Raw genomic sequence first — 24382 nt, 5'->3', positions numbered from 1 at the left:
GTTATATATCTTAGTTAGGGTTATTGGTATGCTTGTTGAATCCTTCTCCTTCTTTCCCTCTAGGTACCCAACACTGATAGTCCTGATCTTCTGACCTTACAGAAAGCCATTCATTCTTCTAGCACTGCAAGCAGCAGACCAAAGGAGTGGCGACCTGAGAAGCTCTCAGATCTACAGACCCAGGTGAGTTCAGCTCACCAATTTTCAGACTACAGTGTTTCCTGTGATGGAAAGGCAAAGAAGAAAAATTTTAGCCTCCTGCAAATAGACCTTAACGAGTAGCCTTGATGCACTTTGGAAGTCGGAATGATTTTATCAGTGATTCCTTTCCCATTGGGAATAGAGCTAGCCCCCACTATCTAGCTATGGGTGGCAGAGGGGCAATGTAGAGAGATGAAGAAGAAATAGTACTAGCCCACAAGTAGGCTACAGTTCAGAAGACAAAGATTCATGAACATCTTAGTAAAAAGTAAGGTATGTTACAAAATATTGGGGAAGTTAAACCGAGGTTGTAAGAGGATTAAGATAACTTTTAAGATGCTAGCATATAAATTGGGCCTTGAAAACCAGATACTAGATAGCTTTCTTGAAAGAATATTTCAACTTCTGAAATCCAGACTGCTTTTTTATAAAGGCAGGCAAACATTTATAATAGGAGTTGCATATTGCACAGTAACATGGGGTTATATTTTCTTTCCGTAATGGAGAACTTTAAAAATGTTTTTTTTTCAAGTAACTAACATTTATCTGTTTTAAACAGTTATTCTAATTGAAAATATTTCAGTATTAGATCTCTTCAGTACCCCATAATAACAATTATAGTAACATAATCTACCATGCTTATTTTAACCAAATATTTGGAATTTAGAAACAATGGCTCTGCTTTTTATAGGCTTTGTATTTTATTCTTTTGTTCTTAAGAAAACATTTCTCCAGTTAGTCCAGGTTGGCCTGCAGTTTGCTGTGTAATCCAAACTGTCCTGGAACTAACAAGTCCCCTAGCTTTATATCCCACTTGCAAGATTATAGGTCTGACTTATATAATCTGTTACTTGGAGCTTATAAACAGGAGTTCCCCAGAATTGCCATTCTCTTTGCCTGGCCATTTACATTTTATACTTAGAGCATAATCTATTCTGGGGGTTAAGGGGCATACAGAATCAGATATTCTATTTTGGGGGATTGTTCAAACTAGAAACACCAGTGTCTGAGAGCCTGATGCTGAGGAGCCCTTTTCTAGTAACTTCACATCTCCAGATGATTGTGGGTTATTCTGACTGTTTGATAATTTTATAAAATTCACTAGTAAAGACTCATTTTATCGTTTTAATAAGAAAGGAAAAGTAGTCAAGATGTTGCCACACATCATAGTCTCAGCACTTGGGAGTTGATGACACGAGTATGGACAGCTTGAGAGTATCTGTGGGCTACATAAAGGCAAGGAGCAGAGAGGATCAAGAGTTGGAGGCTACCCTCAGCAACATAAAAGAGATGATTTTAGAGAAAGAGCCCTTTTGAGTATCTCTGGTGTGTAGAATACTCTGCCACCTCCTGTGGGGACCCGACAGCTTTCTTTGGATAAAACATTGGAGGGTTTTGGAGGGTGCTTCTTTGGAAGCTCTTTCTCCTTGAGTTGATTCTAAGTTCATATACCTTGGTGGTTAGCACCCTGTTTCTTCAAATCTTATAGTTTTCCTAGAGATTATCAGTGTTATTCAGAGTTGACTGATAGCTAAAATGTATGTGGCTTATACCATGGCACTCAGGATAAAAGTACTCTGAGGGTTACCAGCTAGAGGAGCTTCAGTGGCAGGTTGGTTTATTTGTTTATGGGTTGTTTTTCTTTGTGTGTGTGTGTGTGTGTGTGTGTGTGTGTGTGTGTGTGTGTGTGTGTGGTTTTTATTTGTTTCATTTTGCCTTTTAGAGAATATTGAGAAGTTACCCAAATTATCCTCAAACATATGATTCTCTTCTATCACCCTCCCAAGTATCTATCTGTGACTACAATCATATGCTGCCATACCTGGCTTTCTATGCCTCTTCTGGTAGTGGCTCTCCTGCACCTCATGCTAAAGGTAGAGGAAGAGGAGAAAGTGTTGCCTTTCACATTTGAGAAACTTAAGGCTCAGGAGTTACCTGAAAATAGTTGGCTGCTGAGGGGCAGGTCTCATCCAGGACCTAGCCTTCTGTTTTCACACCAGTCTCTCTCCACTGTACCCTGTAGAGCCTTTGACCAGCAGCCATTCTACAGGCAGGAAGTTCATTATCCAGTGTTTTTGTGAGCAGTTAAAAATAAATGTTCTGTATGATTAGTGCCTAGACTGTTCCCATTCCCACCCCAAAAGATGAAAATTAAATTGTGAAAGTACATCATAGAACATGAAGATGTAGTATCAAGAGAAAGGAAACATTAAACAAGTAAGAGATAAATGGTATATAATTTGTAACTAGCCTCATTTCTACCTAAGACACTACATTTTCCCAGCTTCTCTTGCAGCCAAATGTGGTTATGTGTCCAAGTTCTATTGAGTTGTAATAATTACTTTTCCCATTGCTATAACAAAATACCTTCACAGATTGAGGGTACAGTCCATCACAGTGGGGAAGGGATGACAACAAGTCATAGTGTATCCACAGTCAATAAAAAGAGAGTCATGAACACCAGTGTTCAGCCTACTTTCTCCTTTTACTTAATGAAGGACACCAGCCCGTGATATGATGCTGCCCACACTCAGGGATTCTACATGTATTTATTTATTTTTTTAGTTTATGTGCATTTGAGTTTTGCCTGCATATATGTCTGTGTGAGGATGCTGGATTCCCTAGAACTGGAGTTACAGACAGTTGCAAGCTGCCTCATGGGTGCTGGGAATTGAACTCTGGTCCTCTGGAAGAACAACCAATGCTCTTAAGTGCTGAGCTATCTCTCCATCCCTTCCACAGGGATTCTAAATACAGTCAGTTGACAATTAAAATTAATCCTAACACTGACAAAATACAAAGGGAAGACTTATTTGGGAACTCTTCTGAAAAAGGAGAGGCACGCCTATCTCTTGTTGCTTCCACTTTCTGGGTAAAGACAAGATGCAGCCAGATCAAAGGAGCCCTGACTGTCAGGTGCTACCTTTGAGTGGCTCCAGTTATTCTCTCTAGATTTCTAGGCCTTCATTTAAAAGGCAGTCACTAAAATCTTGTTTGATGAAACCTAGAGACCAGATAGAGCTGGGCTTGCCTCTCCAGCCATATGTTCTCCCTTCCTGCCTCTGTCGAGTTACCTTGCACCAGAACTGCATGTCTGCCTAGCTCCCTTGCCTACTGTAAATGAAACCTTGTGTACACCTTAATCTTCCTTTCAGAGCCAACCACTAAAATCTCTTCGCAAGCTGTTACATCTCTCTTCATCGACCAATCACCCGGCTTCTTCAGATCCTCGTTTCCAGCCCTTAACAGCTCAACAAACCAAAAATTCCTTCTCAGAAATTCGGATTCATCCCCTAAGCCAGGCCTCTGGTGGGAGCAGCAACATCCGGCAGGAGCCTACACCAAAGGGCAGGCCAGCCCTTCAGCTGCCAGGTCAGATGGATCCTGGATGGCATGTGTCCTCTGTGACCAGGAGTGCCACAGAGGGTCCTTCCTATTCCGAACAGCTGGGTGCCAAGAGTGGGCCAAATGGGCACCCTTATAACAGAACAAATCGCTCACGAATGCCAAATCTGAATGATTTAAAAGAAACAGCCTTGTAATTTATGCTGGGATGGGGGTGGGGGAAGGGAGAGAAGCCAGTTGGGAGGGGGAGTTCGGGGTGGGCTGGGAAATGGGCTGGGCCAGGGTAGTAAGCCAGTATTTTCAGCTTTATGAAGGTGTGTGCAATATTGTGTGCGAGAGGGGCTGTTTGGCTCCTCACAGTCACAAATGCTAGTCAGGGATCTTAGAGCCACGGGAGTTCCTTAGGGATCACCACTCCCCACAGGTCTTGTGTGAGAATGGATAGATTGTGCCATTGAGGAAGAAAAAATTCTTGCCAGTTTCTCCCCGTTACATTCCAGCTTTAGTGCAATCTCTGTTGAACTTGGGGAAGTCAGGGTATGTCCTGGCTATGAGGGATAGAAAATTCATGTTGACCGATGCCCTTACCACATATTTTTTTCTGACTAAACTAACTGTGGGGTTTATTGTAATTTAGGAGTATCCCTTTGAAGGGTTAGCAAATGAACTGTATGTCTTAAATTGTTTTCTAAGCTTCCATATTTGATAGGATTTGTAACATTTATTTATAATTAATATTGTACTGTTAGAATCATACCTTTTATGTTGTAAAGTTATTTTGAGCTGTTTGAAACATTGTGAAGCAGTGGGACAGCTACAGTAGTTTCTATAAAAACTAAACAGTAACATTTATATATTGCATCAGGAGTATTTTATTCTATATATAAATATATATACAGTAAATAATTGTCTGTTTTATAAATATATTCATTTAAAGAAAGTATCGTTATGACACTATCTGCCATATTTTTATACATTTGTGATATGAAGTGAGTATTATACTTAAAATAAAGGGAGTTGAATTGTGGCTACATGTGACTGTAACAGTATGAATTTTGCTCAACTTTTTGGCCCCAGCAGTAGCCTCTAGACATGATCCTTGATAGCAGACAAATGCAGCACCTTTTTTCAGGCCTACAGGAGAAGAACGTTGGATAAGACAGTAAGGATCCCAGCAGGCCTCACTTTTGTCCTCAGACACATGGCTCTCATGTGTGTCCAGGGATATTAACTTGCACAGAAGACGACGGACAGAAGTGATGTGCGTAGGTCTTTGCAGAGAATGTGTTCTTCCACTTAGCATTAGTGTTAGAGTGTAGACCAAAGATTTGCCAGGGAACATTCCTTGTTGTGAGGTTGTAGGAGGCACCTGTCTGCGGATCTTGCAAACCAGCTCTATGCTCCTGAATGCTGTCTTCCCTCCTGGAGATTTTTGCCTCCAGGTGGGATATGAACTATGTGTATGGCATTTCTTCTTCTAAATGCTTTTGTTGTTGTTGTTGTTGCTCTTCTAATACATTTAAAAGGCTCCTGAAGCAATTCCAGATGTAGAGAAAATTGCTATATCCTTCTTTCCTTCCTGGGACTGTCCATTTATATCAAGGTCATCATGTATACCTGTATATACATACACCCCATCCATCAGAACAGGACCTATCCTTCCCTCTTTGATCACTTTCAACTCCCGAGTTAGTATCAAATATCATCAAGGCCTCTGGCCAGCAAGCATTATACCCACCTTTCTAAACCACCTTTGACAAAAATAAACACCTCAACACCATCGTCTATCAATAGTCATAGAGTTTTTAAAAAGTAGTTTCTTAGCAATAAGACTTTTAGAGATCACTCCCATCCCTCAAAAAGGTAACTTTTCGGTATTTACTACTTGTTCCAGAATTCTGAGAGTGTCAGTCCCCAAATAAAGTCAGCTGTCACTGAAATATGCTGAGTTACTGTTAACCCTTCCCTGAGATTTTGAGAATCATAGCACTGATGATTATGAAGATTATAAAGGTCTTAGATTCTTTGAAGCTTAAATTGTGTGCATATTGCATATTTATATAGATACTGTAATGATGTGTATTGATTATATATAGAGGTCATTTTAAGGTGCTTTTATTTAATTTTAGTAAGTATAATAGGCACTAAAATGAAACTCAACTGGGTACTATCATGGAAACAATTTAATTAATTTTGCATGCTCTTGAGTTCTTTTCCTATCTTGTTTCTGTTACCTGTTCAGTACTGTCTGGGTAGCTCTGAATCCTGGCTTTTCCCAGGCAACTCTTTGGTTATCCAAGTGAGGTAGACCCTCAGCAGTTTTTGCCTGCATATAGTAACACTAAAAGGTGTATATTTAATTCTTCTTCTTTTTCATAATAGATCCGTAACTTGTATCCCCTTCTTCCCTTCCCCCTGCAAACCAGAAATTACATTTTGTTTCCTCTGGAAAGACTTCTCACTGTGCTGTGTGCTTAGGAACTGTGAGGTCCCATTGCCATGTTATGGCATTAGTGGCTCGTCATCACCAAGGGGCTGGTTTCCCATGTTGTCATCTTTGCTAACACTGGGATCTCAGATGTTTGCAGAACATTTATATTCATGGTGGTTCTTCAAAGAAGGGCTAGAAATATTGCCTTCTACCTAGAGCAAACTAATCCTAACTGATGAAGTCAATTACTTACTTTTCCTACATTCCCAGATTTGAGCCAGAAAATAGCTACAATGTTTTCAACTACTGTTTCTGAGCTAGCTCTTTTATCTTCTTCTTAGCTCTTGTCTGTTCTGACTTTTCCTTGATCCTCAATAAGCTGTAAGTGAATCTACAATCCCATTCATTCTCTTCCTGCTCACAGATAGGGACAGGAACATTTCCTCTCAGATTAGATTTCTTCTAATAGGCCCTCTCTTAGCTTTTAACTGTCACTTCCCCCTCTGGTAGGTTATTCATTGGCCTCAAAAAGATGCCATCCGTGGCAGGAAGGAATTGACTGAAAGTCACAAAACCTCCACATTTTCTTTAGAAGGGGGAATCGATGACATCCATGTTCTATTATCTGCCCTGACATCCTAAAGGACACAAAGGTTGAAGTGAAGGCTGATGAAGTACTTTGTGTTAGGAAGTTATTGCTGATCTCCTTTTGAGAAGAACCTTGGCTCCACTGTTTTTCTATTTTCACTTCTGTCATCCTGTCTTTCTTCTCTGACGTTCTATGTAAACTTTAACTGATCTTTGTTCAATCTTGACTGAAGTTTAGGACTCTCTCCAGAGCCCTGGGCCAGAAGAGAGTGCCCCATGCCAAGAGGCTCAAGTGAGCTGTCTTTACAGCAGCACTTATCAGCCAAGGGCAGTTTTGTTCCCCAGGGCACAATTGACAATGTCTGGAGGCATTTGGATGTCTTGGGCTGCTACCAGTATCTAGTGAGTAGAGGCCAGGGATGTTGCTAGACATCCTCCAGAGTGTCCCAGCCTAAAACTAGTGCCAATGTTTAGAAGTCCTGCCCGAGACCATTCCAGGTCAACCACTGCAGAACTTGCCTCTGGCCCCAGGCTTTCCAGGCTATCACTGCAGAAGTGAATTCCTCAACATCGTATTCTCTTTAAGAATCCTCTATCACTGTTCTCAAATCCTTGCAATCCTATTGTTCGTTTCCATTGTCTTGGACCTGCTAAAAGGTGCATACTTTGGGAGGAAACCAGAGTTACTTTATATATGTTTGAGAACTTAAATTCTAGGTTAGCCGCCTTAGGAAATCTTTCTTAGCCATGAGGCTTATATTTAGAAGCAAGCAACAGCCTGGCAGATTGGCATGAATTTTACCAACTGCTCAAAGGCATCATGGCTTTCAGCTGTGTCTACCGAAAGAAAATGTCTTTGTTTTTTATTCAAGTCATTTAAGAGCTCTTTACAAATATTAGCATATGGCAGACCGATTAGAAGCAAAACTCTTTATTGGTGGTTGTGATGTGGCTATTCTAGAAGTATTGTGCTGTATGCTTCGGTTACATCTGTTTTAAAACATGCTTTAAGATTCATCATATGCAGTTGTATACTTTAATTCTAAGAAGACCTATGCTGGTCAGTCTCTAGTCATGCTGTGTATTATAAAAGTATGTTGTGGTTGTAGATTTAGCCAGTTTAGCATGTTCCTAATCAGAAAATTAGTGGACTCCACTAGGAAATGCTATCCCATTTTCCCTTCCCAGTACCTCTTAGTTGATATCATAGTATCCTCACTTAAACTAGTCTTTAGAGTAAATAAGGAAAAAAGCCATTTATTTTCTTCTAGCCATGTATTGAGAATAACTCATATGTGATTATTTATTTCAAAGGCCAGAGGATTACTTTTCCAGTGTGTAGAAGGCTTTGTCCATTCTGTTCACCCAGTGCTTGGTGGTGACAGAACTTTTGGCAAGAACAATAAGTAGCTCATTGGAAGTCACTGCTGGGGCTCAGCTGGGACTCAGCAAAACTGCATCTCTCTTATGCTCAGAACCTATGTTCTGGACACCATTACTTTTACATCTAGAAGTTCATTACCTACTTCATTAGAAGGGGCTATTGAACTTCACTATGTGGGTATGAAGATCCATAGATGCCTCCTTCTGTGAACTGGAACTGTGGTATGTTTATCTAATTCAAGTCAGAAAGCAGTGGGGTATCCTTGCCTTCATCATTTCATCACTAATAAAAGTTCATTGAATTTCATTTCTGAATTAAGAACTAAACAGTTCTGGTTTCTTTAAAAGCGACTCCAGAAAAGACAGTACAAATGTCATTAATCCTTGGGACCAGACTCTTAGGAGAAGGTCCCTACCAAATTATAAAAGGAAAAATTACCAGAAAATAAAATTCAAACAAACAATATATCCAAACCTGTAAGTGGTTGTGGTTTCCTCTTTTGCTTCTAGACCAGCTGAAATCAAGATTATCTTGAGGTCTGGTTCAACTGATTAAATATTCAATCTTGGAAACCTCGAATGAGATGCCATGCAAAAAAATGAAGCCCCTTATCTGTTTGTATACACCTGAGGGGCAAAGTGAGGTGGCTAGGAAACTCTGGGCCTATTGCCCATGCGATACTTTTTTTTTTTTTTAATTGAATGTACTATACAAGATGGTAGACTTTGTGCAAACTAGTTACTTATATAAATCATTGTTGCCCACAGTACTTTGTTAATTCGTCAGCATTTGGCCTGGTCCCTACTCCATCTTTATCCTGTCTGGGCATGACCCATCTTTCTTTCTATTTACTGTAGGCTGTTAAATATGATCTTGACCTGCCTTGTATTTTCATTCAACTGTTTACTCCCACATTTAAGGGAGGGTTGTCTCTTGTTTTGCCAGAAAAAAAAAATATAATTGTCATAGTATGTATTCTGGATTTGTAGGGCCAGCGAAACTTCTAGGAGTGAAACTGGTTTCACTTCTAAGGCCCTTCACTGCTCACAAGGGTAAGCTCTCTCCACCCCCTTTGATCCTCGGTCTAATTGGTCCTCCTTGGGAATCTGAAATCACTCTCCGTGTTGTATGCAGATTAGAAGTTGCCTTGTTTGCTGCTCTTCCCAGGCAGAGTATCAGGGAGAAAGAGGCCTTATCTGTCCCTCCATGTCCCCTCCTGTTTGGCAGACCCGCTGAGAATCCCTCAGGACTTCCTTGGCTTGGGGATTTCCCTTCCCAGAAAGCTGCTGTGAGTCATTTCAGGCATAGACAAGCTTGTCCTAGTGCTGTGCTTCAGGTCTAATACGAAGAAACCCAGGAATCGAAAGGTAGATGCCTTGACTTTGGTCCCTGTTTGGGGATTAAAGTGTTTCTTGCTAGAATCATCAAAAGCTCTGGTTCAACTCAGAGTTTCATGAGAAAGACGATGCTTTTCCTTCTGGAGAATATGTATTCTCCACACTGGCTTCGATTTTCCTAAAGTGGAAAGTAAAGCTCGCAGAAAATCCATTTTCCCTAGGGATGATCAGTGGGTTCTAGTCACCAGTCCCTCTCCCTCTCCTTGTTTACTCTTCAGGCAGTGATGGAGTTTGGCTTGGGGAGGAGCAGTGATGTGGTGATAGACAGAAGTAAATTATCACTGTAAATTTGCATTGATGAACAGAGACAATTAAGCCAAACAAAATATTTACTCCAGAATTCAGTCTCCAAGAATTGCTTTGTGCCATTCTGAATTCAGGTAGTTATTCTGTATATATTTAGACAATTATCAGAACTTCTTCAATCTTCACTAAGTTTGAAGGGGGTAATCTGGGAAGGCACAGGACAGGGTGACATTGAGACCCCTGTTCTTTCTTAAAAACAAAAATAGGGATAAGCCAGAGGGATATGCCATCCGATATGTGGTGGAAAGAATCAGTGAACATTCTTAATTGCACAGACTTTATAATCCATTATATAAAGTGTATTCCATAATTTTTACTGTGGCAAGGGTGTGATATGGTTGTTAATCTTTTTAATTTTTGAATTCAAACTGAATTTAAAGTGTTGAATACTTAAAATTCCTCACAAGCTAATTATGAACCATTTGTAAAGTGTTTCTATAACTCTTTGTATCATGTGTTGGTACATCTTATCAAGTTTTTTCTGGCATGTATTCCATTCTAAACTTCTGTAAAATTTCTATTGTTGCTGTACATATTCTACAAATATCTACTCCGTGATAACCTTCATTAACAGCATGTAATGGTTAATTTTTACTGAGCACAATGTATTTTTGAATGGATCTTCCCACATGTCTTTAATAAAATGCAGATTTTGCACTGACTGATATGACTGCCAGGCTTTCCCAATCTTGAGCACTGTGGTCCTTCTTGCCTTTGAACAAGCAAGCAGCTCCATTTTAATTCTTTCTTTGTAAACAAGAATGTGTTCAAATTAAAACGAGGGGCAATGGGCCTTTGAAGTTGTAATCAGTTTAAAGGCGAGAAATTAATGTAAAGCAAAGCAAATCCTGTTACTTAATGGTTTTTTTTTTTTCTATTTATAAAGTTCTTTTCCCCTTATGGCATTGTGAAAACTTTGTTTTTTTTCCATACTTGAGTGTTGTCATCTGTATCTTTTGGTGCTCACTTGGTAATTTGAGGATGAACAGATACTAACCTGGTGTGCTTAGTACTATGAAGAAAAGATGGTTCGTTCTGAAAGATTGCTTCTTGTTTGAGAGCAGGGGTTGGCAGGGTTTGACCTCTTTCAGAAAGGTCAAATAGTAAATGGGCTCTGTGGATCAGGAGAGCCTTGTTACCTCCACATAACTCTGTGCATGTAGCACAAAAAAATAGCTAGATAAGATAGTATGCACAGACAGTGTTGACTGATGCCTGGTTTAGGCCAACTGTGTATACTATCTTGAGCCAAGGGGGGATGCTCCTGGAGACAGGATAAATACAGGCATAATGGCTGCACCTCTTCACTTTATAATCTAGGTGGAGGCATAACTGTGTACTGTTCAGTAGGGAGACAGAAACTTCAAATTCATGGTATTTTATGTGGCAGTTATCTCCTGTTTTATATATCTTTCTTTAAAGGGAGGTAAGAGCTGACAGAACTTTGCATTCTATGCGTCTGTCTGTCACTGGGTGTAGACGTGTATGTGCTACAGCAAGTGTGTGGAGGTCAGAGGACCCTGTTTCATAAGAAATGAAGACTAAATCAAGTATATGAGGTTTTTGTTTGTTGTATTTCACCTTGAAAAAGTCTCACGAAGCTCAATCTAGCTTCCAGCTCAAATTATCTGAGAATAATCTTGAACTCCTGATAAATCCTGCCTCCATTTGCTATGTTTATAGACATAAACCACCATGCCCAATATAACAACTTTATTCTGAAAGCTCACACCAATTCATATGTGATCTTCACGTCTCCCAGCTGGTAATGACTGATTTAACATCTAGGGATGCTGAGAAAGTGGTTAAATAGACGGATAACCTTAATGGATTTATCACTTAACTTTGACATGACTTGAGGCATCATACTTACTTAGCTTCCCTGTGCCTCAGTTTCTTTTCCTTTAAATGGAAACACTGCTAGTATCTATAACATGAGGTTGTTGTAAACATATAAATGAGATGCTGCCAGATACTTAACAGTATTTTGGTAAATGTTGCCCAGTATAACATCATGCTTTGTATTTGTACCTCAGTTGATAGTTCTCAAAGTTGAGAAGGGAGGCTGGAGAGATGGCTTACTAGTTAAGAGCACTGGCTGCTGCTTCTCCAGAAGGCCTGATTTCAGATCCCATTACCCACATTGGGTGGCTCACAACTACCTGTAACTCAAGATCCAGAAGATCTGATGTCCTCTTCTGGCTTCTATGGATACACACACACAGACACACACACACAGACACACACACACAGACACACACACACACACACACACACACACACACACACACACACACTCCAATCATATCAATGTTAAAAGAAACTGGGAAAGCAGGCTATAGAGAGCTTTGTGGTTAGTACATTGGGTACATATTTTCTATTTGCTCTTCATATAAAATAAATCCAGCTTGGGGCTGTTCTTGGACTTTTGGGGGGAAGCAGAAGACCTTATAAGGTATTCTTCAGCTGCCCTCTACATCTGTCAGCAGTTATTAAAAAGCTCACTTATGGGATGTAGTCTTCTTGGCTCTGAGACCTGATTCACAGCAGTTTCTCTACTTTGAAATACCTTTCCTTGTCTATATATCTTTCCACGTCAAGTACCAGAATCACTTCCAGTTTTTCTTAATAACATTATTTAATGCTTCATAATGAATTAAAACTATGCAAAATGTTGAGTGTTTTTCTACTTTGTTTTGTTTTAAGCTGCAGGCTGCAGATGGAACTTAGTGGTAGAGCATTTACCTAGCATGTATGATACCCTGAAGGTCCTCAAAACCATAAAAAACAAAACCTTCCATGTATAACCCAAAATCTAGTATTAAAAATAAACAAAATATGCCAAGATAGGAGTGGGTTTGCTCCATTATATAATTTTATTAAATTGCTCATCCCCTAAAAGAAATGACATTACAAACATTTTTTTTTTGTTTAATAGCAAGATTATTAGGGTACAAAGACAATTTATCAGGGCTCCAGGTTTTATTCAATAATAGTTTTTAATAATCCTATCACAAATTTAATGAAGTAAATAATCTGTGTGCTGGTGAAAGCAAATTACTCACAATACATGTTTTACAGATCTTAGTGTCTCATTGTCCATTCAATTCTGAGACTGTAAGCATTTTCCATTGTGAAACCCTTGGCTGGCTTCAGATATATTTATTTAGAAATTTAAGGAATGCAGAATAAACAGGACAATCTTGAAAAAGACCAGAATTGAAAGACTCACATATATTAATTTCATAACTTCCTACAATGCTATGATAATGAAGACTGTGAAGTAGTAGAATTATGAGGCCCAAAGAAAACCCTCACATTCTGGGCCAGTTGGTTTTGGCAAGGGTACAAAGACCATTTTCAAGGGGAAGGATTTCCACAAAGGGACCAGTACAACTACATATTGACATGCAGAGGATGGAAGGAGACTCTTTAAAACGTTTTTAAATAATTTCAAAACCCTCGACTTAGAAGTGGTTTCTCAGATAATACACCAAAAGAAGCAACAAGAAAGTTGGACTTCCTTAACATTGAGAATTCGTTGTGCTTCAATGGATTTCACCAAGAGAGTTTTAAAAAAGAAAGGCCAGATGTGGTGACCCATATTCCCAGAACTTGGGAGGCAGAGGCAAATGGATCTCTGCGAGTTCCAGGCCATCCTGGTCTACAGAGTGAGTTCCAGGCTAGCCAGAGCTACATAGTGAGATCCTGTCTCAAAACAACAACAAAAACAGGATGGAAGAAATGTTTGCATAAGAGAATTATATGTAGAATATACAAAGAACTCTTAATGGATTAATAAAATGAAATTTATTTTAAAATAGGCAAAGGGTCTGAATAGATGTTTCTCCAAAGATATGCAAATAGTCCCTTGAAAAGATGTTCAACACCTTTGGTTTTTAGGGAAATGAAAACGAAAATCACCATGGAATGCCACCTCACACATCATAAAATGGAGCTAATGGAAGACAAGAAGCATTGCTGAAGATGTGGAGAGACTGGAACCTTCATATATTGTTAGTGGAAACAGAAAATGATGCAGTCACCCGGGAAAGTAGTTATTCATAAGCATGGAGTCACCAACTGACCCAACAATTCCCAGTGTATGTATGCTCAAGATAAAAAGTGTCTACACAAAAATTTACACATAAATGTCCATATAACAGCATTATGCATAACAGCCCTTAAGTGGAAAACACCCACATGAATAGAGAGATAATAATTGCATATTCCTACATGGAATGATAGTAACAAAAAGGGAAGAAGTACTTCTCCAACACATGGACTTTACAAACATCATAAGTACAAGAAACCAGTCACAAACTACTATATATCACAGAATTCCATTTATGTGGGGAAATCTACATGCAGGTAGAAAATGGACTACAAGTAACCTAGGGCTGGTGTTTCTGATGGTTCATGGTAGAGGATTCTCTCTGAGGTGATAAGAATAGTCTAAAGTTACTTGTGATAATGACTGCACAAGTCTGAATATACTATCATTGAATTATACACCTCAAGTGGATAAGGGCTGTTTATGTGAACTTAATATAAAACTAGTATAAAACAAATTTATGATATGAACTGTTATTTGATGAGTCTTTATCCATGCCTCACACCTTTTTGTTTATTTTTTTCCCTGATCAGTACTCTTAAGTTATTGCCATTTTCTCTGACAATTACTCAGTGGTGTATAAAGTAATTGAGTTTTCCAAATAAGAGTCTGTGTTCAGGAATTTCATTAAAAATGGATTTGTACATGTGTTGTGATACTAGGAATGTCATTGTGCAATGCCACCCCCCATACACACAACACACACATACCTGTGGAACTCTAAAATACTGAGTAGGAAATTGGAGGCTTTTGAGAAGTTGTTCCATTCACTGAGAAGAATGTGATATCCAAGGTCATTTGATTGATTGATTGATTGATTGATTGATCAATTTTTGAGAGGCAGTCTCACTATGTAGCCTTGGTGGGCTTGAAGCTTGCTCTGGCTTTGAACTCACAGAGATTCATCTGTCTGTGTCTCCCAAGTGCCTGGATTAAAGATGTAAGCCACCAAGTCCAGTCATCCCAGGCCATGTTAGTGTGAGGCCATGAAATCCCTTTGATATCTGGAAATGGAAGGTTATCTCAGAGAAAAGAGCTACTAATCAGGGCTACACTGTGTGTGTTAGGCCAGGCTCTTGTCTTTGGAAGGTCCTCATCCTTTAGATTGTCAGCTCCTCCCCACATGCCTCTCCCAGAGAAGGGCCTCAAACACAGCATGAGCTCCAGGTGGCAAATGAAACCCAGACAAATAATCATTCTCTCAGGCTCTGAAACTGCCTGCTAAATGCACTACTCTAGCCAGAGAATGATGAGCCAATCCCATTCCTACCCAAAGAGGTTTCACATACCATGTGGGAGCAACCTTGTTTGAATGGGCCAGGCAGAGGCTGCCGGGCAGAAGCATCTCACAGAGAAGCTATAGGCTCTTCTGCTCATATGTTTGTGTGGGGTGGGGAGGACAGAGGTCCACATCTGTATCTTCCTCAATTGTTCTTCACTTTTATTTTTGAGAAAGGGTCTGTTAGTGAACTGGTTAGGCTAGATTGACTGGCCAGCAAGCTCTAGGAATCCTTGTCTCTACCTGCCTCCTAGTCCTAGGATTTACAGGTATGGCCCACCATGCCTAGCTTTTTTCTTTCTTTCTTCCTTCCTTCCTTCCTTCCTTCCTTCCTTCCTTCCTTCCTTTCTTCCTTCCTTCCTTCCTTTCTTTCTTTCTTCTTTCTTTCTAGAGACAGGGTCTTACTATGTAGCCTTACCTGGCTTGGAACTTCTATGTAGACCAGGCTGGCCTTGAACTCACAGAGATCTTCCTGCCTCTGCCTCCCAAATGCTGAGATTAAAAGCATGCACCACCATACCTGCCCATGCCTAGCTTTTTGCATGGATTCTAGGAATAGAAACTCAAGTCCTTATGCTTGTACAGCAAGCACTTTACTGATTGAGCCATCCCCACACAGCCCTCCATGACCACACTCTGACCCCTTGCCACAAAGTATGGTCTCCTCTCAGTAGCCAGAGATAGGTCTTGCTTCAGCTGTTTTCAAAGTGTGTTCAATTTCTTGAAAACTGTAGCCATAGGTAAAGAAGGTGTGATATAGTCTAGTCATTTGGGCTTCCTCTATATAAGGGAAACCTCACTACACACACACACACACACACACACACACACACACACACACACACACACACACACACTCACACACATTCACTTTCTGGTAAGCACAGACAGACACCTAGCTTCATGGGTTGTAGAATGGAGCTATATGTAAAGGAACTCCAGCCAGCCCTAATTCCCTCAGGCCTGTGGCTAAAAGCCCAAACCCATTCCAGGCAAAAACCATTCGAAGAGGGGAAGCCTTGACTGGTTGGCTGATTTGGCTGGCTGGCTGGCTGACTAGTTAGTTGGGTTGGTTGGTTGGTTGGTTGGTTGGTTGGTTGGTTGGTTGGTTGGTTGGTTGCTTGCTTGCTTGCTTGCTTGCTTGCTTGCTTGCTTGCTTGCTTGCTTGGTCTGGTGGTTGGTCGGTCAGTCTGTTGCTGTTTACAGACTCCTGGGCCTTGCTACAGGCTCCTCTCTGCTTTATTCATGCCTGTGTACTTGTCTCCAGTCCTCTCTCATCAAGATTTAATGAAAATGAAAAATTTAAGGACAAGCCTTCAGCATTTATGTGAGGCTTTGCAAAATCATATTCTCCTGTTCTGAATGAGGTATGAGCCAAAGAGAATTTTCAAATGATCAGAGCTGCTTTGTGTTCCCTCTGGGTCTGCACCTTTGACAGTGTCACTGAGACAAAAAGAAAAAGAGGGAGCAAGAGCAGCAAATTACCCCTGCTATTTAGGTTTATGTAAGAAAATTGCTTTGAGAGATATTTTCTTTGTTCTTATTTTCTTTGACCGAATTGGGGAAATGCTCTTCTCTCTCTCTCTCTCTCTCTCTCTCTCTCTCTCTCTCTCTCTCTCTCTCTCTCTCTCTCCCTCCCTCCCTCCCTCTCTCTCTCTCTCTCTCTGTTTTCCTCTCTCTTTCTTCCATTGAAATTGGAAACTATATCTTTTAAAAAGAAAAAAAAAAGGAGATATTCTCTATCCAGATCTACATTTTAAAGTGCTTATAAGATATAGCCCTCCTGTTCATCACGTCAGGTGCTCCCCCCACCCCACCCCCACCAAACTCTTCCCATTATGGCAGGACTGAGCTGAAACGGGCATCAGGCACACTTGCTGGCACACTCAAGCAGCTCCATCCGGATGGCAATTCGGACATGCCAGCCTAGAGGGATCAGTCGGATAAAGCGGGAAATGATGGGGGGGCGCAGTAAATTTTGGACTGTAGAACTCCGGTCCGAGTTTCCATAGAAGACCTAAACAGAGGGAGGAAGTCTGGTCATATAATAGCCACACACAAGTTGTGTGTGTGTGTGTGTGTGTGTGTGTGTGTGTGTGTGTGTGTGTGTGGTGCCATGACCTTCTATATGCCAAGCAAGCTTCTACTACAGTACCACCTGCACAGCCCACATTAGCTACATTTAAAGAGGTCAGCAGCTGCACATGACCAGTAGTCACCATGATGGCCAGTGCAGAATCACATAGTCCAATTGGATGGTTGCTAGAATATGCCCCTTGACTCTTTACCAATTTTTCATTTTAATCCTTTGCACTTTAACAAAAAAAAAAGTTTGAAAGATCTGTCCAACACAAGAGAGATGTTCACATGTTCCGAAGATATCCAGGATGCACTCAAGTCAAACCTATGTCTGGCTCTGAAGTTGGAAGGCAAAGCTTAATGTGTTTCTGTTCTATTCCAAGTGGCAAGTGGTTTTTAGGCTTGAAAAAAATATTTTATTTTACAAATACACAAAAACTAAAGGGAAGTTTCTGGAAAGGAGAAGGTGGTATTGACATAAAGAAATAAAGGCTTGCTTAATGTTTTTCAGGAAGCAACATAAAATGTTGCAGGTACCTGACACTATTTCTGAACTGTTCATCCTCTTTCCAGGGTCACAGTGTTCTGCTCCATGACATAAGAGCATATCATTTCCTCCTGTAGCTTTCCCTGAAAATACTTAACTGCTGCACTTTGCTTTATCCAGCCACAAAATTGTTGGGCCTTGTTTGCAGTGATCTTGCCATTCTTCCAAGCAACAAGGCCTGAGCTGCCTTCTCTTGAAGTGGTTTGTCCTTGAGCATATTCAAGTCAGAAGGAAGTAAAGAGGGAGTTGATGGACTAGGGCCTGAGTCTTCCCAAATGGAGTGGAGCAAGACCTCCAGAAGCACAAGGCTTGAAAAGGAATTATAATGTCTTTTGGAAAATACCACTAACTGGTAAGGCCAGAAAATGAAATTCAGAGGTGCTGGAGATGTAGCTCAATTGGTAGTATGCTTGACTGCCAAGCACAAAATGCTAGGTTCTGATCCCCAGCACCACATGAACTGTCTATGGTACACACCTCTAATCCTAGCACTCAGGAGATGGATAGAGGAAAGAGGAGCAGAAATTAAGGTTATCCTCAGCCACATAGCAAATTGGAGACCAGTGTGGAATACATGAAACCCTGTCTCAAAAAAAAAAAAAAAAAAAAAAAAAAAAAGAAGAAGAAGAAGAAGAAGAAGAAAAAGAATCAAAATGGTTTTTCCTATTCTGTCAAACTCCTCAAAACTTCAACCTGTGACTGACTGTGCAAATTGTTACCATGAACTATAAGATCTTCTATTAGCCACACATATCTGCCTAATCTCACTAAATGCCTAAAATAATCTGAGAAATAGACGTGGCTGTATGTACCTGTAATCCCAGCATCCAGGAGAGTGAGGCTAAAGGAGCAAGACCAGCCTGGGCTGCACATTGAGAGGGAAAGAGAGAGGTAGGAAATAGCCTGAAGATCTTCTTGGTGTTGGGCCAAAAAATAAATGGGCTAAGCATTTCTAAACAGCTTGTGGGTTTTTAATTTATTTTTACTAATGTAAAGACAACCAGGCGCTTAATGTGTTTAGTCCACAATGAAGATCTAGAGCTCAGTCTGCAAGGATTAATAGGTTAAGTGTGTCTGAACTGACACCATCTTCTAAGTATCCATTTAGGCTATTAGTATTGGCTCATCTTTTTGGGGGGACATGGAGTTTTCGAGACAGGGTTTCTCCATGGCTTTGGATGCTGTCCTGGAACTAGCTCTGTAGACCAGACTGGTCTGGAACTCACAGAGATCCACCTGCCTCTGCCTCCCGGCATATTGGTTCATCTTAATATTAGCCATTACTAACATTTTCAAACTTGTTTTTAGTATTTCTTTTATTATTATATGTATCCATGTATGTCTTATGTGGCTATGTGCAAGGGAGTGCTGATATCCTTGGAAGCCAGAAACACCATATCCCCTGAAACATTATGATCTTGTTGATGGGACCTGGACTCTGCTTCTCTGTAAGAGTAGTATGTATCCTTAACTACTAGGCCATCTCTTTAGCCTCGAAGTGGCTAACTTCCTGGGCTTCCTTTGCAGCTGTCAGTCTCAGTCAATAGTAAAAAGAGTCCATAACTATACAAATGAGTGATAAGTCAGGCCCATGAAGCCCCACAGTTAATGATCCAGTGAGTTTGTAACGGACCAAATAGCCAGTAGTGTTTTCAAGTGACTAGAGGCTGACACTGAGAACTAGGAAAATAGCTCTTTTGCACAAAAGAACAGCATCTATTTACAAACTGCTACTCAGGCTACATCTGGGAAAGAGAGCAGATCACACAGTGGAGATGGAACACAGATGACCCAACATGCAGAGAGGTCAGTGCTCTGACACAGACATGGACAGCAGGAGCATTGGGCTGGGGCAAATCTCACCGGGTATGAGCTGAAGATGACTTGGAGTGAGTCCTACTTACCCGATTGTTTCCAGTCTGATCCTTATAGTAAATCCAGTTCAGGTGTTCATCAGTCCTATACTGCACGCTGTACTTTGTCATCCACTCATCTATGTCACAGCGCCCTTGGGTAAGGATCCCCGAAATCACCTTGATTTCCTTCAAATCTATCTGTAGCCACTGGCTACTATCCTGATACTTGGAAAGCCAAGCACACCTGCCAAGAACACACCAAATTATCAGGAGCTCTGCTCTATAAATGTCTGCAAAAAGCCAGCAGGTGCCAGATTTTGAGGGTCTACTAGGACCAAGAGGTATCATCCCAACTCTGAGAATGATCAGGTATTTTCCTTAGGAAAGACTTCCCTGCAATGTTTAATTGGTGAGGTCTTTCTTTGTTTCCTCATCTCCCCAAACAGTGTTCATCCCCGGAGCTGGAATAATCAGGCGTGCAGGGATGTGCCGACAGTCTGTCTCCCTACCTCTCTTCTCTGTGTGCCTCCAATGCCAAAGAACTCACCCATTCTGCCACCACTGTACTCACAGCCCTTGGCACAACAAGGCACTTAGTGAAGGTTTCTTGAGTAAGTGCTCTCTGTGCCATAAGTTTCTGAGACAGACCTAATTTTTCAAATCACATCTTAAAAAAAAAAAGTCTCCACCTGGGCTGCCTGCCCTACTTACCCGAAGCCTTGGCTGTTGAGCCGGGCCTTGTTTGCTGTCCATGAGGAATACCAGCCCACATACTGCTCTGGGTTGGAGCAGGTGATCTGATCTGGCGTGACCTCCCCTGACTCGAAACCCAGGGGCTTGTGATATGGGCATTCTGGGGAGGAAAAACAACATACACTCAAATCTCTAGCCAGAGTGGTGGCATGTGTATGTGTGGAGTCCCTGCTCCTCTGGGCTACCCCGAGAAGATATTGAAATCTCATCTCAAAGTCCAAAAGAAGGAATGACCCCCCCCCAATCCCAGAACTCCAGCAGGAAATGGCTTAAAGAACAAAGCAGAAACATTGGCACTTTGCAAGTGGAAGACACTTCATTTCTCAGCTTGGTACTGGATGCGGAGAGCTGGATCTGCCTCTATTAAGTGCTCACAAGGGATGATGTTGAGCTGAATGAAGTAAAGGGATTGCCATAGAGACATTCACTTACCATCCATAAAAGATGGGGAGCTGGTTCTATGGCAACCTCATTGGGGGTGTGTGAAAAATGCATCACCTCCCTCATCAACTTAGAGACCTAAATGCCAAGAGGTGCTCAGTGAAATAGCATATTGAAATGCCAAGCGTCCAGCTTTAGTTCCCTCATTATCACAGGTTGAACTGTGCTGCATAAGAACATTAGGGTCTCTAATTGTTCTTGAGCAGCAGATGAAGCCAATTACAGGAAGGAAACAATGGTGAGCAACAAAAATGGCAATTACATACTGAGACTGACTTCTTACTTGTAAATTGTCATTTTCTCACTGTCTGAAGAAAAATAAAGGATGACTATGAATAGCGAACAGCTGGAGGGGACTACTTTCTTCCAAATGTGAACAGCTAAAGTGGTCCTTATAGGCTAGTTGCCTGCTGATCCCTTCCCTTTTTAAGTAAGTCCTCACATTAAAACCAGCATTGGGTTACCTTGCCAATTGACAACTGAGCATCTGTTCTCCCTTTTGTTTTGACAAAACAAACCAGTTTTATTAAGGGCAGCAATATCACTTGTCTTAAAAATAAATAAATAAATGATAAACAAATAAATAAATGAATGAAACCCATGCACAAATTTTAACATCTTTTCCAGAGTTTCTCAAAGTTAGAAGTGACTACCTGACATAGCTTCTGACCAGAAAGAGATAAGGGAATCTAAAAGTTGTCTGGTCCAATTTTCGCTTTGTCCCCCTTTCGTTCCTGTTGCCCACACAGAAGGTAGTCATGAGAGCTGGTACAACTGTAAGTCACTTGCACTCTGGGGGCACCTGTAGGATTCCCTAGCCCAACTATCCTTATTTAGCTCTCTAACCCCCAGTACTTTTACTACATGTCAGTACAAAAGTAATTTGATAAGCCACTTACGTAGGCAATCTCTTATTTGAATCCTAATCCAGTTCCTAACTGAAATCCTATAGAAAACAAAAGATAACCTTGTATACATCTATTCACCCCCACTCACCTCATTTCCTACTTGAGAATGATGAATTCCAAGTAAGGAAAATGGAATTATGCTCTCCATGTATAAATCTAAGTTCAAGCGAAAGATGTATATTTATTTGCTGGACCGTTAACAGGGATTGTTTGAGTCTCCTTTGGGGATGAGTTTCCCCAAAGCAGTAAAACAGACTGGGCCTGTAGATGAGTAGTAGTGTGTTTTTGTAGCATACACAAGGCTCCATCTTCAACACACACACACACACACACACACACACACACACACACTTTCAGAAATGGCCATGCCCTGCCCTGAGATGCCATAGACAGAATAGCAGCAGGCTTCATGATAGGATGGCTCAGCTTCCTTTCTAGCTGTATGTACATATCATCAGTGCCAAGGCTGAAGGGACAGCATTTGTAGTTTATCAAGTACTCAAGGCATTGGAGTCTATTAAAATCATACCAGTTTTCAGGAGATAGGATCAGTACTTTTATGAGCCACTCAATCACCACCTGGTGTGGCCAAATCATTAGGGGAGCATATTAGGAATGCGGTATCTAGGACTCCACTCCCGTAGTGGAGTATTTTTAACAAGCGTAGTTTCAAAGTGCATTTAAAAAGCTTTGGCTTGTCAAGAAAGGCATTTTGTGGGTTGGTGGACTGCAGGAGCCAAACACCCAGCCCCCAACACCCCTCCAGCCTCCAAGACAGGGTTAAGCTACCAAAAGGCAGGGAAAGAACCCAGCGGCAGAAAGCAGAGTTTGATGACCTTCCGCCTGTCAATCTGTTTTGGTTTGGGGAGACAAGGTCTTATGTAGCCCAGGCTGGCCTCAAATTCACTGTGAACACTTGCTATGTAGTTAAGTATGGCCTTGATCTTCCTGCCTTTACCTCGAAAATGCTGAGATTATAGGTGTAGACCTACCCACCCCCTCAGGTTCTTTAATTTGTCAGGTTTTTTTTTTTTTTTTTTTTTTTTTTTTTCGCCTTTGTTAACCATGAAGGCATACATGCCAAGCCCTTTACCAAATGAGCTACATTTCCGCCTTTCTCTGTCAGATTCTAATGAGATATCACTAGTCGGTTCTGCTTTGAACGTCTAGTGACCATATCCCTTTGCTTTTTCCCCCTTTCTCTTCAGGAATATGGGCTAGCAAGGAAGGGGGAAAAATGAAACGTGTTACCACTTTTCCAGTCCCTGTTTGTGGCAGTTTGCTCTTTCCATTTTGCTTTGTTTCCCACATCGCCCAGGTGGCAGGAGTAAGCTAAAGACTTACACTGGCAGTGCCCTCAGACCTGAAAGGGCTGGTTCAGCTGCTAAGATTGTGATCCAAAGACATGTTTGGAGACCTGAGACAGAGTTCAGTTGTTAGAGGGCTTAGCTGGCCCTGGGCTCTATCCTCAGAATCTGGGCATATTTGGACTCCCATGCCTGTAAGGGAGTTAGAATAGGACAGAGGAGTTCAAAGAAACCCTTGGCTACATAGTGAGTTCCAAGGCCAGCCTGGAATACGTGAGATCTGTCTAAAAAGAAAAAAAAAAAAAAAAAAAAAAAAAAAAAAAAAAAAAACTAAGTAAGAGGAAGAGAAGAAAAAGCAGAAAGAAAAACAGAAAAGACAAAAAGACAGACAGACATATTTATTTATCTAGGCTGCACTAATTCTCCAGGGCTTCATGTGACCTCCATGAGACTATGCCCAACCACGTCTTGCCACCCCTTGAATAATGCCACCTGGATGACCCAAAGAAGTTTGGTGTCCTTTATAATCCAAGCTGGCTCTGTGTCACCCTACTTCCTGACTGGTACTCTGGGTCTCAGGCCTTGACACCTTCAAGAAGCCACACAGCAAAGACTACAGATCAGGAGGGCTCAGTCTGAGATGCACCGTCTCATTGCCCAGGGAGCTTCATACATGCCAATACTCCAACACATTCCCACAGATTATCTGCTGGGATTTGAATGGAGCAAGGCCCCAGAGCCACAGGTGGTTATAATAAGCAGTCAAGAAAAAGGAGGCCTGCTCAGTGTCAGTGAACTTAGTTCTTAACGCCCTCTGAGCCTGATTCTCACCTGTGAATGGGCATCATAGTAATATTGCCTCAAGACACTTGGGAAAAAATAAAGCGAAATCATGTTTGACAACTGTAGACTCGGAAGAGTACAATGCTGAGCTAAAAAAAGGAGCAGGCTGTCATACTGGTTGGTGTTGTGGGTAAATTTATGACGCTAAATGGATTCTTTCTTGGCTTTGTGTTTTTATTTGGACTTACCATGGCAGAAATCCAACACCCCTGTGCTTGTCTGTCCTACCCTCCACCTACCCAACTGGCAGCATCTTTCACAATTAGGGAGTTGAATGATGAGGCGACAGCCACAGCTAATGCAAAAGGGACCATGTGGAGGCCTGAGATCACTGGAGACATGGTCCCACTGAGGAATAGGACCACGGATAAGTTAGCCCTCTGCACACAGTCAGGAACACAATCTGGGGATTCTAAGGAAATGTGGCCTAGAGAGAGATTCCACCATAAGCAGCTGTACACTTCCTGTGGGGCTCAGACCTCACCCCCAGGCAGTTCTTGTAAACTTCAAAGGGCAGATCTTTAGTGAGGCCACAAAGAACATTACCTTCACAAAATTTCTGCAGTTATTTTATTGTAAACAGCTACTACACTGGCGTGTGTG

At 41.2% G+C, this 24382-nt stretch overlaps 2 protein-coding genes across 2 annotated transcripts in view; one reads left to right on the top strand and one right to left on the bottom strand.

Annotated features, from left to right (window-relative positions):
• The window catches only part of Cdkl5 (cyclin dependent kinase like 5), a 115353-nt gene extending 111595 nt beyond the window's left edge, over window positions 1-3758 (top strand). The window contains exons 16-17 of the mRNA XM_051179371.1: window positions 64-183; window positions 3357-3758. Coding sequence (XP_051035328.1) covers window positions 64-183; window positions 3357-3743 — 507 coding nt within the window. The 3' untranslated portion in view covers window positions 3744-3758. The remainder of the gene's footprint in view (window positions 1-63; window positions 184-3356) is intronic.
• A 13151-nt stretch (window positions 3759-16909) lies between these two features.
• Rs1 (retinoschisin 1) overlaps window positions 16910-24382 on the bottom strand; it is a 43905-nt gene continuing 36432 nt past the window's right edge. The window contains exons 6-8 of the mRNA XM_051179372.1: window positions 20239-20380; window positions 19576-19771; window positions 16910-17062 (exon numbers count right to left, since the gene is read on the bottom strand). Coding sequence (XP_051035329.1) covers window positions 16910-17062; window positions 19576-19771; window positions 20239-20380 — 491 coding nt within the window. The remainder of the gene's footprint in view (window positions 17063-19575; window positions 19772-20238; window positions 20381-24382) is intronic.

The sequence above is a fragment of the Phodopus roborovskii genome, unplaced genomic scaffold (assembly GCF_943737965.1).
Source record: "Phodopus roborovskii unplaced genomic scaffold, PHOROB, whole genome shotgun sequence".
Classification (NCBI taxonomy): Eukaryota; Metazoa; Chordata; class Mammalia; order Rodentia; family Cricetidae; genus Phodopus; species Phodopus roborovskii.
This window is presented reverse-complemented; position numbering and strand designations above follow the sequence as displayed.